Here is a 14328-nt window from a genome sequence, read left to right as displayed (position 1 = left end):
GGTCATTTTTCCCTTTATTAAAACATTTGCTCTGTCTCGCTCTCATACTAAGATATTTTGACCTCCCCCAATGGCAGCAGGTTTTGACCTATGACCTAATCATTTCCCTCACATATTCAACAGCTTATGACTAGACTCTGTGTCAAAATGGAGAATTCATGAATATGTGAATGACTGAATTATTAACCTATCAAATGACCAAATACCGGAATGAGTGAGTGAGTGAGTGAGTGATTGAATAGTGCCATTCCATTACAGGGCCTCGACCCATGTTACTCTCCCTTTCCCACAACTCCTCCCTAACGACTGACTCTAAACCCAGCTGTACTAATTTCCGCAGGTCGTGGTTTCGACAAACATCGCTGAGACATCCCTGACCATTGACGGTGTGGTGTTTGTAATTGATCCCGGATTTGCCAAGCAAAAGGTTTGCCGCTGTCCTTCCTCCCCTACGTCACCCCCATCCACCCCTCCTTAGCCTAATCTTCTCCGATCATCTGCCTCTGTTGCCTGAAAATCCCCAGATAAACAGAGCAGCGCTGCACCTGACAGCAGCAGAGATGGAAAAGCCTGTTATTTATTCCTCTGACATTTCTCTAGCCCAGAGCCAAGTCATACACGTGGCTCAATCAGAGATGATATATTTTCCCGGTTGGATTGTGTGTGCATGTGTGTTTGTGCTTATGTGTGTATGTGATTTGGGAATATGTGTGTTAGTGTCTCTTGTGTATGTGTGAAACTCAATTTCCCCCTGTAACCTGCATATAAATGCTGGTCTATTTCTCAACCATGATGCCCCCTATGCCTCATCCCTTTTGTAAATTATTGTGTACCTGTGTTTGTGAAAAGAGTGATTTGAATCCTCTCAATACCTCACCTGTCCCCCTTGCTGTTCCTTCCAGGTGTATAACCCTCGTATCAGAGTGGAGTCCCTCCTGGTGACGGCCATCAGCAAAGCCTCGGCCCAGCAGAGGGCGGGGCGCGCCGGGAGGACACGCCCAGGGAAGTGCTTCCGCCTCTACACAGAGAAGGCCTACAAGACCGAGATGCAGGTTAGTAGTGGTACTGCTATAAGAATTATATTAGTCCCAGATGAATTGTCTATAACCAATTTGATTATTTGAAGCTGCTTAGGAATGCTAATGTCCCCAGGTTGAGATATCTACATCTTACATTATTTCCAGAGAGTGTACAGAGCATCGTCGTTCATTGCTTACTTGTATCCGTGATTCTTATAAGTGCAGTGCACTTGTACCTCTAGACTATACAGAGAAAAGGCATATGAGGCTTAATTATACCTGTACACTGAAAATAAACATCTCCATTTCCCAGCTATCCAGTATTTCCACTTAGAACACAAGTCTCCTATTCCTTATTCAGCCCTTTTCACTCTGACAGCTGGATTCCCCACCAATCACCCACAGCTCTTTTTAATAACCTGCGCCAGTGACACGGATTCCCCCCCCCCCGTGACAAATGAACACGTGAAAGACCCAGTCCTCCACTTTAACAGGGTAATTCTTTCACGTCACACCGACTGGCAGAGGGCATTTTAAAACAAGTTAAATAGCCCTTCAAGCGGCCCTAGACTTCTATTTTCTGTTCACTTTGACGTACGAGTGCGTGTAACGAGATAATCAGCACCCTTACTAATTTGTTTTGATTTGAAACCGTCTCCTCCGGTTTCCCTTTCTTCTGTCACAGGACAACACGTATCCAGAGATTTTGAGGTCCAACCTGGGTTCGGTCGTGCTGCAGCTCAAGAAGCTAGGTATCGACGACTTGGTCCATTTCGACTTCATGGACCCACCAGGTAATAACTCTTTTATTGCATTTTGACAAAAGGGATAGAACTTTTTGTTGTGTTAATATCTTGTTTTTGTGTTACTAGGGGACCTATTCAGTCAATCTCAGTCAAGGCTAAATTAATTTATTTCTGCACAGTGTGTGTACACAGTGTGATTGTATATGCTGCTGAGTTTTTCTTTGTTTCACAGTGTAAATCACATAGCCAAACATGACTTTTTTTTTGACTTAAAAGAGATTAATGTTCTTGACTTATCCTGGAAACCCAGTTACGGAGATTGATTGAATAGGGCCTCAAGTTGTAAAGTTTGGGTTTTGATAGATAACACCATGGTGAATTTCTGTCTCATTTCAATCACAGAATCATCTGTTAAGGGCTAATGAATAGACATGGACGGGTACATCTCAGGTCCACAAAAACATTTTTGTTGAACTGAAAATGTTTGATGTATGACACCCAATCTGGGTCAGCTATGAGCTTAGAAAAATGAAAAAGAGAAAATGTGGAGTGTTTGTAGAGTCTAAAATAATTGTTCTGTCTTGGAAGTTGAGCATAATGACCACATTGGACCTTGTGGTTCTTTGCTCCTTTGCCGGAATAGGTAGTTAAACTGCACTGTCAAAACAAGTCTGTTTCTATCTGCTGTGGGTGGACATGGTGTAGTGACTAGGGAGGAGTAGTTTGGCTGGTCAGTCGATGTGTGTTTGGGCTGTCGCTTCTCCAGGCACCCCCTATTCTCCCTGTTCATCTGCACTGGGCTGGAGCCTGGCCAAAACGCACAAGAGGTGCCTTGTCTCGTCCCAATGTCACTTACTTCTCTTCCCAGCAGCCCCGGAGCTAACACACCATGCGTGTGTTCTTATGTTCTTACTCTCCCCAAGGAGAACTGCTCCCCCCCCGGACTCTCTGTCCATAGCCTCAACCCCAGACCCCCCCACCACCTTAATACAGTTTTCATCTCACCTCCGAGATTAAACCCATCTCTCCCCATCCACGGCGCCAAACACCATTTTGAGAATGAAATTGGTTACATCAATAGCCCCGGTATCACCTTGGCTATTGCCTTCTCTTTATATTCCGCCGGTGAAACGTGACTGACCTATTCCCCCAACCTCCGCCACCCACCCCCTTCAGTTCTCTCCCACAACTATACGTCTCCTAGCACTTAAGGGTTAGCCCCCCGCCTGGTCCACTCAAGCCTTGTCCATTTAGTCTAACTGGGAATGAGGGGAAGGAATGATTACCTTATTCATCCACATCCACAAAAAAGGCTGTCCCTGGAAGTTCTACACGCTGTCAGTGGAGGCACTGGGTCCGTCTAACTAGCTGCTTAGCGCCCCGGGAACACGAGCTGATTGGACTAGAAAGATGAATAGCCGGAGTATGCTGTGCCCTCGCTCCAACGCACTTCAAAGCTTCTCCTCCAAGAAAAGTCTTTGTATCTTGCCGGCGCACAGGTCAATTTGACATGCGGTGCAGAAGAACCACTCCCAGGATGGCTATGCCAGAGTTTTGGGTTCAGCCAAGTGGATCTCTGGAACTGGTTAAAGAGAGCAATGGATGTGGGTCTCCAGGTAGAGGAGCATGATTAGAACATGTTTTGCTCCTTAGCCCAGCGTTTCCCAAACTAGGCGTCGCCTGATTTTGAAAAATGGAGTTGTGAGAGAAACTCTGAAATACTGGCCCGGCCAGAGCGCTAGTCCCAATTTCTAATAGACTGGCATAGCCCCAATTAAAACAGTAAATATTGAGCTGCAAAAAAAAATTGGGATCACAAATGGGGTTGCGGACCAAAAAAGGTTTGGGAACCCCTGCCTTAGCCTGTAGCCATTTGGATTGTCCACACACCGTCATCTGACTGATGAGGCCAGACAACCCAATGAATAAAATGTCAGCTCCTCAAAGGGCTTGAGAGATGGAATGCTTCCTTGAGACGATTGAAAACCTCTGCTGCTATGATGGTGGGGGGATGAGTCTCATCAGCCATTTGTTTTAATTTATCATCAATTTGGGCACATTAAAAGGATTTAATCACGACTTGGGTTTGTGCTGCTGTCATTAAGGCAAGTGGGGACACTGTCATTGAGCTGCTGCTCTTTTCTGTGGCTGTATGCAATGAAAAGTTGCAGGCAGGGTGACACCTTGAAGTGAGCAAGGATTGGAGAGGTCCACATATTTTAAGGTTAACCAAAGAACCCAGGCATGGAGGCCATTGGCTTTTAGTTTGTGTTGCATTTGAGTTAGGCCTGAATCTTAATGGAGAACCTTGGTTTCCACCCTGTAACCAGGGAGCACACGAGAGGCCAGTCTATTTCTCTGTCAACCTGCCTCGCTCCACGCTCAATAAGCACAGTGGCAGTGGCGTGAAGCGGCTCACCAAATCACATAAAGTCCCAGAGAAATCAGTAGCGATTTACAGGAAGGACCAGCCTTAGGTGGGATTCATTTGCCTCTTGACATTTGCAGAGTAGTACATTTCAAAGCCAATGTGAGTTTAATGTACCCTTTAGCCTTTAGTCCCATTGATTTGGCCCTTGGTTAATATATTGGATTCTCATGTATTGAGGTGGTCAATAGTTTATTTCTGATGAGGTGCATCATGTATAGATTGCATTTCCACACTTGTGCATCATGTTACAGATACTGCAAAATCAGATTTTCCTCCAAAAGGAGTGCGTCTGCCACAAGCCATTGATAAAGTAATGTGGCTAGATCTCACTTTTCTATAACAAAAGTAGGTTTGATGCCCCGAATCGATTTGTTCGTCATAAGAAAATACCTGCTTGTATTTTGAAAAAGGCTTTTTTTGATTCCTTATTTGAGAGAAATTAAAGTGAACAACATGGCCCTCAGCTGAAGCCGAAGCTAATTTTCAGTTGACATGCAACTGGTCATTAGGCTTCAGTTTTCCCGAGCCGAAGGTCAATAATTGCATCTTGGGGAAAATCTTTTAACCAAACGTGGGAGCCCTGTTTTGATGCATTAAGTGAAGGGTTCCCCTGTAATTGCATTAGAGTTGTTTTGAATCAGCGGAGCTGAAGATGAAAAATGAGTCTCCCCTCCACCATTAAAGTTTCCGTTCGGGGTAACCGGCCATCACATATAGAGGTGCTTGTTTTAATCTCCCCTTGTGTTCTTTCCATCTTCCTCGGCGGTTTCTTTTTTTCACTTTCCTCCTATGCCATCCCTTGCGCTTCCTGTGCTTCTCTTCAATTTCTTATTTAAACCTTTCCTTATTTAAACCTTATTTATCCAGGTTACTCTCATTTGATATAAAATAAACATTTTGTGTGAAAAGACCTGGTCCAAGATGGCAGCGGTTGACAATAGTACAAATATTTTCTTACCCTCGTCTCCCTCTCTCGTCTCCCTCTAGCACCGGAAACCCTGATGCGGGCCCTGGAGCTGCTCAACTACGTGGCGGCGCTCAACGATGACGGCGACTTGACGGAGCTAGGCTCCATGATGGCCGAGTTCCCCCTAGACCCGCAGCTAGCCAAGATGGTGATTGCCTCCTGCGAGTTCAACTGCTCCAATGAGATCCTGTCCATCACAGCCATGCTGTCAGGTAATACTCAGGGAGAAAAGTGTGGTATGCCCATCACAAGCCACCGTCATTATTGTGCACACTAATTTTCCTGTGAAAGTTGTATGTTCTTGACAAATTTGCCCTTCATCCTCCACAAAAGATGGATTCAGTGCCCTGCATCTGCAATTTTTTTTCTCTTAGTTGTCCAGACGATGATCCATTCACCCTTGACCCCTTTCTTGTTTAGCCTATTTCACCTGACAGGTTTTGGAGATAATTAGATGATATGTTTAAAGTCATGAACTTGCCTAGTTAAGTAAAATAAAAAAAGTAATGAACTTCTCCTGAAACTTAAGACTTTTATGTGATTGTGTCTGCAGACACAACATGAAGACCCTACTCTATCTAGCCTTTGATATGCAGTTGTTGACATTAGATTTGTTTGTTTGGTGTCTAGAGCTGGTCCAAGCATTTCACACCTGGTTCGTTAGAAAAACATATTTGTCCGGGAAAGAACATAAAACCATGCCTCTCTGTCATTGTAGCAATGACATCACTCTAGTACTGATGGAGTTCTAAAAAGAGCTGTGTATAGGGGGTGTAATCTGAACTCCATCTCTGCAACTGTGAATTTCAATAACGATGTTGATGAATGTGATTTGACTTGCGGCTGATAGCAAATTTAATCTCTAATGGGCCTTAACTTTGCACACGACCCCATTGAACACAGTGAGGAAGAAAGAGTAGAGCAGAAGGAGTTGGTGGTGTCAGTCAGTTAATATTTGTCAGGCAGGAAAAATGCGTGTCTACAGTAAATTAATGAGTTTATAGTCTGAGCAGCACCAATGTGCTGCGGCAGTAATTGCACTTTAGGCTTGCCAAAGCAGAGTGCTGCTCATTGAGATGAATCCGATGCTTTTGAACAGAGGGAAAGGGAATTTAACTAGCTGTTTGGACAGGCTGCACATCTATAACTGGTGTGTCAAGGAACCCGGTTTTCTGCTGAGTTCATTACCGAGTCAGCAGTGGATACTAGGCCTCGCATCGCCCAGGCAACCAAGTGTAGGGGTTCGAATCGATAAACACTCAGCTTTCACCCGTTAAGCCCACGATGGACTATGTTTTAACGTTAGGCTGCTCACAACAAGTTTTGGGAAGGCGGGAGGTGTTTGATGCAGCCTTTTGATGTACAAGTGCTTTTCCGCGTGGATGCAAGACCATGGGTTTCCCTCTAAAGTGCTCAGGCAAAGATTGAGTGGTTAAGAGGACACTTTCTTTGGTGTCCCTCTGCACCACCGCTTAAAGAGCTTATGAGTCAGATGCAGGCTAGCCTCATAAATGCCCTTTAGCAAAACAGTTTGAGTAAAGATAATGTTTTGGGGGTTGGAGCCCCTTTCTATGCCCCTCTCATACCCTGGCTGAGGTTAGGTCTTACAATATGCAGCTCGTAAAACATCTAACCTCAATCCTGCGCAAAGCAGGAGAAAGCCAACACTCCTTTGCCTTCTCCCACCCCCCCCTTCACCCCCTTCTTCCGACACGCACCTGTGGCAATGCTCTGTGCCCCGTGAAGTGCTCTCTCTGGCCTCTCTGACCCGAGGCCTTGTTCTTCTCTGTGGGAATTGCTTAACTCATCCCTATGGGCGGCTGTGTTGGGGCCCATACCAACCTTGTTTAGTCCCACAGTGCTTCGTACGACCCACGGAGGCTAGGAAGGCGGCCGACGAGTCCAAGATGCGTTTCGCCCACATTGACGGAGACCACCTGACCCTACTCAATGTCTACCACGCCTTCAAACAGAGTACGTGTCCCACAGAATGTCCATTGAGCATGCTTTATTAGAATTCAGGACTAGGTTTAATCTGTGTCCGGTAAGCCAACCTTAATGTCACCTAACATACAGTGCCTTTTTATCAACGATCTACACAAAATACTCTGCAATGTCAAAGTGGAATAAAAATTCAAACATTTGTGAAAGATAAAACACTATCTTGATTCCATAAGTATTCAACCCCCTGAGTCTGAACATGTTAGAATCACATTTGGCAGCAATTACAGCTGTGACTCTTTCTGGGTAAGTCTAAGAGCTTTGCACACCTGGATTGTACAACATTTGCACATTATTCTTAAAAAAAATATTCAAGCTCTTGTCAAGTTGGTAGGTAATCATTGCTTGCCAGAGATTTTCAAGACAATTTTAAGTCAAAACTGTAACTAGGAACATTAAATGTTTTCTTGGTACGCAGGTCCCGTGTATATTTGGCCTTGTGTGCTAAGGTATTGTCTTGCTAAAAGGTGGATTTGTCTCTCAATGTCTGTTGGAAAGCAGACTGAAACAGGTTTTCCTGTAGAATTTTGCCTCTGCTTAGCTCTATTCCATTTATTTTTATCATAAACTCCCTAGTCCTTGCAGATGACAAGCATACCCATAACATAATGCAGCCTTCACCATGCTTGAAAATATGAAGTGCTACTCATGTGTTGTGTTGAATATGCCCCAATCATAACGCTTTGTATTCAGGACAAAAATATAATTTCTTTGTCAAATGTTTTGTAGTTTTACTTTAGTTTAAAATTCGGGCTTTAACACAACAAAATATGGAACAAATTAAGTGGTGTGAATACTTTCTGAAAGCACTGTAAATCTATATCTCACCTCTCACAGACCATGAGTCGACACAGTGGTGCTACGACAACTTTGTGAACTACAGGTCGCTGATGTCGGCCGACAACGTGCGCCAGCAGCTGTCCCGGATCATGGACCGCTTCAGCCTGCCCCGCCGCAGCACAGAGTTCACCAGCAGAGACTACTACATCAACATTCGCAGAGCGCTGGTCACAGGATTCTTCATGCAGGTCAGTGCTCACTGGCCAAACAGAAAGGAAGGACCCAGAGGGTCTGTCTCAGAATGTGTTGTCATGCTCAATGGCGCCATATTGTCCCCCAACAACACAGCACTTGGCTTTGACCTTTGGGTAGTTGGCTAGTCCCTTGTACATGTTCCAAAAATGTCACAGGCCAGAGTAGAGTATGTGGGTTAGTTAGTTAACCCTAGTCAATGTTTTGAAATTGGAAAATAGCACTGTACCACTGACTTATGGTTAGATAACCCGTCTTCAATATAAGCTTGTTAGCTTGTCAAACTAATGCCATCCCTTAAAGTAGCAATCAACAGTTGAAACAATAACAAAGCGTACTTACCGCCCCTGTTTCAGTAAAAAGCTGAGAGATGGGGCTGGAGAAATGTAACCGCTCTCAAATTCATACACAGAGCTATGGATGCAAGGACTGATCTAAAAATGATAGTTTTAACCATGTTTTGAGGCTATAGTTTTACATTTACTTTAACAAACATTGCCGTAAAACAAGCGTATATTTTGGGTTCTGATGGGGTACGACAGTTGAACTAAACTCACGAGACAGAAGTTAAATTCTTTGTAGCAACTGCAGATTGCCCCTTTAAGACTGAAGTAAGATGCAGCGCTGCTTTTGTGCTTCACCTTGGTGGTGTTTTCTCGATACTCACCATGTCTGTTTAGTTAACAGGTGTTTACACTGTTGCTTAAAACACAACACGTCAAGATGCTTATTGTAATGGATCGCCTCCCCTAAGTGTGCGCACACAGGCACTACCAGTTAAACACATAATAAGAATTCAAGGCAATTTGCTGCCTGCTAAGGGAAAATAAATGACATTTTGTTGAAAGTCCATTTCTGGGGGAACCTGAAAACAAGGGACCTGACAAGTTGAATTACGCCGTTAATATAACAATATTTGTCAACATTAACCTTTTATCGCAAAGACACATTTGTAGCTCATATTGCAGTTCAGAGGCGTTTGAGCGCACATCTTTGTTTGGAGAGGTCTTTATTGAGACTGATTGATTGGCCTCGTTAATCACAGCAGCCATCGTCTGCATATTGAAGTACCCCGAACGGAAACCAAAAATGAACCGCCCTCCTTAACTTGGCAAATTCTGCTGAAGTTAAAACGCCTAAGCCCAGAGCTGCCTCTTCTTCCCTTTTCTGTGTAATTGATTGTGTTCATTGTACTTTAAGATGTACACTACATTCCAAGGGGTCAGTCTAGTTCATACCTGAATAGGCTGATTCGGCTGCAGGGATTATAGATGGTAAAAAAACTATGTTAAATCGCCTCAGGATTTTAAAAAAAACACGAGTGCCTGATCAGTAAACCTTTGATACTGTGTTTCTGTGCGTGTATGGTAGGAATGTAACGTTTGATATGCATTGGTCCCTGGTTCAAATGTTTAAGATTTGAGTGCATCGGTCTGTGGGACTTCAAACCAATCCAAATGTTGCATGCATCGGTCAGAAAATAGATTCAAATGTTATGAATCGCCGGTTCACTAAAACGTTTTGCTCATATTACTTTTTTCTACCTTCTGAAAATACCTACTCTTTTGTGACAACTGATACGTCCTCTTCTTCAGTGTCATTGATCTACAAGTCATTTTTCATGCTGAAACACCCCAGGCAATATCAGTAGCCGAGTCAAACTGCTCACTGTGCTGCTTCGTGCGCAGACCAACAAGATGTAGGCGGACTATTCCTGATCTTGCACATTTGCGCGGCACCTTCAGCATTCAAATGCTTGTAAACTGGCTTGCACAATATTAGGCTTTATTAGTTGAGTAAAAACCAATGTAATTTGATAGGTTATTGTGCAGTTGAAAAATGTGTTTTACCGGAATAAAAGTAAGCTACCGGAGTCAACGTTCATCTGGCTATAGCCTATACCTGCTGATCGGGGCTTACAGTGCCTTGCGAAAGTATTCGGCCCCCTTGAACTTTGCGACCTTTTGCCACATTTCAGGCTTCAAACATAAAGATATAAAACTGTATTTTTTTGTGAAGAATCAACAACAAGTGGGACACAATCATGAAGTGGAACGACATTTATTGGATATTTCAAACTTTTTTAACAAATCAAAAACTGAAAAATTGGCAGTGCAAAATTATTCAGCCCCTTTACTTTCAGTGCAGCAAACTCTCTCCAGAAGTTCAGTGAGGATCTCTGAATTATCCAATGTTGACCTAAATGACTAATGATGATAAATACAATCCACCTGTGTGTAATCAAGTCTCCGTATAAATGCACCTGCACTGTGATAGTCTCAGAGGTCCGTTAAAAGCGCAGAGAGCATCATGAAGAACAAGGAACACACCAGGCAGGTCCGAGATACTGTTGTGAAGAAGTTTAAAGCCGGATTTGGATACAAAAAGATTTCCCAAGCTTTAAACATCCCAAGGAGCACTGTGCAAGCGATAATATTGAAATGGAAGGAGTATCAGACCACTGCAAATCTACCAAGACCTGGCCGTCCCTCTAAACTTTCAGCTCATACAAGGAGAAGACTGATCAGAGATGCAGCCAAGAGGCCCATGATCACTCTGGATGAACTGCAGAGATCTACAGCTGAGGTGGGAGACTCTGTCCATAGGACAACAATCAGTTGTATATTGCACAAATCTGGCCTTTATGGAAGAGTGGCAAGAAGAAAGCCATTTCTTAAAGATATCCATAAAAAGTGTCGTTTAAAGTTTGCCACAAGCCACCTGGGAGACACACCAAACATGTGGAAGAAGGTGCTCTGGTCAGATGAAACCAAAATTTAACTTTTTGGCAACAATGCAAAACGTTATGTTTGGCGTAAAAGCAACACAGCTGAACACACCATCCCCACTGTCAAACATGGTGGTGGCAGCATCATGGTTTGGGCCTGCTTTTCTTCAGCAGGGACAGGGAAGATGGTTAAAATTGATGGGAAGATGGATGGATCAAATACAGGACCATTCTGGAAGAAAACCTGATGGAGTCTGCAAAAGACCTGAGACTGGGACGGAGATTTGTCTTCCAACAAGACAATGATCCAAAACATAAAGCAAAATCTACAATGGAATGGTTCAAAAATAAACATATCCAGGTGTTAGAATGGCCAAGTCAAAGTCCAGACCTGAATCCAATCGAGAATCTGTGGAAAGAACTGAAAACTGCTGTTCACAAATGCTCTCCATCCAACCTCACTGAGCTCGAGCTGTTTTGCAAGGAGGAATGGGAAAAAATGTCAGTCTCTCGATGTGCAAAACTGATAGAGACATACCCCAAGCGACTTACAGCTGTAATCGCAGCAAAAGGTGGCGCTACAAAGTATTAACTTAAGGGGGCTGAATAATTTTGCACGCCCAATTTTTCAGTTTTTGATTTGTTAAAAAAGTTTGAAATATCCAATAAATGTCGTTCCACTTCATGATTGTGTCCCACTTGTTGTTGATTCTTCACAAAAAAATACAGTTTTATATCTTTATGTTTGAAGCCTGAAATATGGCAAAAGGTCGCAAAGTTCAAGGGGGCCGAATACTTTCGCAAGGCACTGTATATTGGATTTTTTTTAACGATTGTTCAGGTTCCCCATCAGCAATAGTTTTGGTTGTTTTGCTTTAAATAATCTGTGTATATGGTCAGTTTTAGATATACAGGGTCAAGTTGATAATTACATAACGACCAAAACCATTCGTTTTGAGACGGGGTGAAATCCGAAGTTGTGCTATTTATTCATTGCCATAGCTAATTATTTGATACATTACTAGCTAAAACATGTTTAATTCAGATCAAAAGAGAAAATCATACATTGCCCCCAATCTGACAGTGGCTCAGGTGACTACATACACCATAGACATATATTGTACATAATTTAGACACACAAGTCAGCTCAGCAGATTTTAATGGAAAATGGATGTGTTTATGCAACAGATGTTAGAGCATCGAACCGTATCCCACCGAACCGCATCGATTCATTCCTCTATAATCAAACCTAATCGCACAAAAATAATTTCAAACTAAAACGTATTGTTTCTGTATCGTATCGGAGCCCATGTATCTAGATACACATTGAATCGTCTTGAAAGAGAAAGATGCATATCCCTCGTGTATGGACTTTAAATTAGTTGATACTGTATGCATTAGTGAGATTTTGTTAATAAATGTCAATGGAAGCCCTCTTGAAATGTAGTTAGTCTTGTGTGAACAAGTGCCCAGTGCAGCTACTATCTAGCCTACTGTCTCTGTATGTGATTGACAGGTAGCCCATTTGGAGCGTACAGGCCACTACCTGACTGTGAAGGACAACCAGGTGGTCCAGCTGCACCCCTCCACTGTGCTGGACCACAAGCCGGAGTGGGTGATGTACAATGAGTTTGTGCTGACCACCAAAAACTACATCCGCACCTGCACCGACATCAAACCAGAGTGGTAAGCTCACTGCCTGCCTAGCCCCAGGTCCATCTTGTCTAGTGCGTGTGCTCCTGACTATAGTCGGTCCTCGCCTAGATTCTTCTAGGCGTCTGTGAATGTGCTTGCCTGCAGTCAAACCCGCCTGCTCCTAGATCCATATTCCAGAGAGCGAGACTACAGCTTCTAGTGTTCATGTTTCCTTCTAGACTGGTGAGAATGTGAGTTGCGTGTGTAAAAACAGCAGTCAGCCCGCTCCTTATGTGTTTGTGGGACTGTGCGCGTTGTTGGTTTACATGTCTGCACCAATCTCTCTCACTCACTCACTCACTCACTCACAGACACATTTCATGACTGTTTATTTGTGTCCTTTCCCAGGCTGGTGAAAATCGCCCCGCAGTACTATGAGATGGGAAACTTCCCCAACTGTGAAGCCAAGAGACAGTTGGAGCGCATCATAGCTAAACTCTCAACCAAGGAATACTCTCAGTACTAACACAAGTGTGTATGACAACAATACCACCAGCACTAAGGGCATCTGAACTCTTTATCTGAGCACTCTTCATTTTCTTCAAAAGCCTTTTCTTCTCATTGGTTCATAATGTATTATTTTCATACTTTTTGTTTGGGTCTTCCTTATTTTGACCACCTGTAGTCATTTGTGATTAACAGGTGGTTGGCACTGCGGCCGATCCGGGTAGGAGTTAGCGGTCAACACAGTTACTGCCATTGACCATGGTAAAGCATGACCATTTATGTAGACATTCCTTTTTAGAAAGTGTGAACTCTTACTGAAATGTACTTAGGTAGAGACATTCCATGCTAATTCATTGAACCAACTTTGACTTCAATTTAAGGAAAATACCAGCGTGGACGGTTTAGCACCCACCGTCTTGCTTGTATAGCTACCAGACTTTGGTGTTATGTTAGGGGGAGGGGCTCAATAGAAATGAAATGTTGAAATGTTAAAAACGTGATTGTCTTGTGTTTCATATATTGTTTTTGAGGTTGGAATAATACTGTGAAAATGATAATGCCCTTTTAGTGTAAGAGCTGTTTGAAAAGAGCCTGACATTTCAGCCTGTTTTGATGGGATGGACTTTTGTAAATTAGTTGATAGACCAATAAGAAAGAGTTCCAAACCTCTGTCAATAACAGCTAGTTTTCCGTTTTCCCCTCACCACTCAGACCACTTCCAGATAGTCCAAGCTAAGTTCTTGCTTGAGAAATTGCTTTCTTTTTGACCATTTTAATTGAAAACTATCACAGTAAGGTACTTATTTAATAAGAAAGGTTTGATATTGATATAAAAACAGATGCATAGGGCCTTTAATGTATGTTAATGGACACAGGGGAGATCCCCTTGTGTGAACAAATGTGAGATTATAGTGGTGTGCAGACTGGGAAATCACCTGGTCATCCATTTTAAATAACATGAATAAACTGTAATAATTTGTAATGAAGGTCTTGGCATTTTTTTTTGGCTTTTCAAGCTTGGCCTTGGAAGTCAATTTAGTTATTTTTTGTGCATATAGATATGTACTCTGCATACTGAACAAAAATATAAATGCAATATGCAACAATTTCAAAGAGTTCATATAAGGAAAGCAGTCAATTTAAATAAATAAATTAGGTCCTAATCTATGGATTTCACATGACTGGGAATACAGATATGCATCTGTTGGTCACAGATACTTTTGTATATATAGTGTATGTGGACATACCTTCAAATGAGTGGA

At 42.9% G+C, this 14328-nt stretch overlaps 1 protein-coding gene across 15 annotated transcripts in view; it reads left to right on the top strand.

Annotated features, from left to right (window-relative positions):
• Positions 1-14048, top strand: part of dhx15 (DEAH-box helicase 15) — a 36184-nt gene extending 22136 nt beyond the window's left edge. For 4 of the 15 annotated variants that reach the window (XR_016483172.1, XR_016483173.1, XR_016483171.1 and 1 more), the window contains 8 exons: positions 341-427; positions 903-1052; positions 1705-1813; positions 5184-5375; positions 7023-7137; positions 8002-8192; positions 12441-12610; positions 12968-14048. Coding sequence is in view for 11 of the 15 variants with exons in the window: in XM_021615153.3 (XP_021470828.1) it covers positions 341-427; positions 903-1052; positions 1705-1813; positions 5184-5375; positions 7015-7137; positions 8002-8192; positions 12441-12610; positions 12968-13085 (1140 nt within the window). In the remaining 4 variants the exon portion in view is untranslated. Of the gene's footprint in view, positions 1-340; positions 428-902; positions 1053-1398; positions 1516-1704; positions 1814-5183; positions 5671-7014; positions 7138-8001; positions 8193-12440; positions 12611-12967 lie in introns of those variants that run through there. The other 11 variants (XM_090183847.1, XM_090183848.1, XM_090183846.1 and 8 more) reach the window with 4 other exon arrangements.
• Positions 14049-14328: the final 280 nt, after the last annotated feature.

Source organism: Oncorhynchus mykiss, chromosome 9 (assembly GCF_057628025.1).
Source record: "Oncorhynchus mykiss isolate SJ-2025 chromosome 9, ASM5762802v1, whole genome shotgun sequence".
Classification (NCBI taxonomy): domain Eukaryota; kingdom Metazoa; phylum Chordata; class Actinopteri; order Salmoniformes; family Salmonidae; genus Oncorhynchus; species Oncorhynchus mykiss.
Note: the sequence above shows the minus strand (reverse complement) of the source record. Positions and strands in the feature narration are given on the sequence as shown.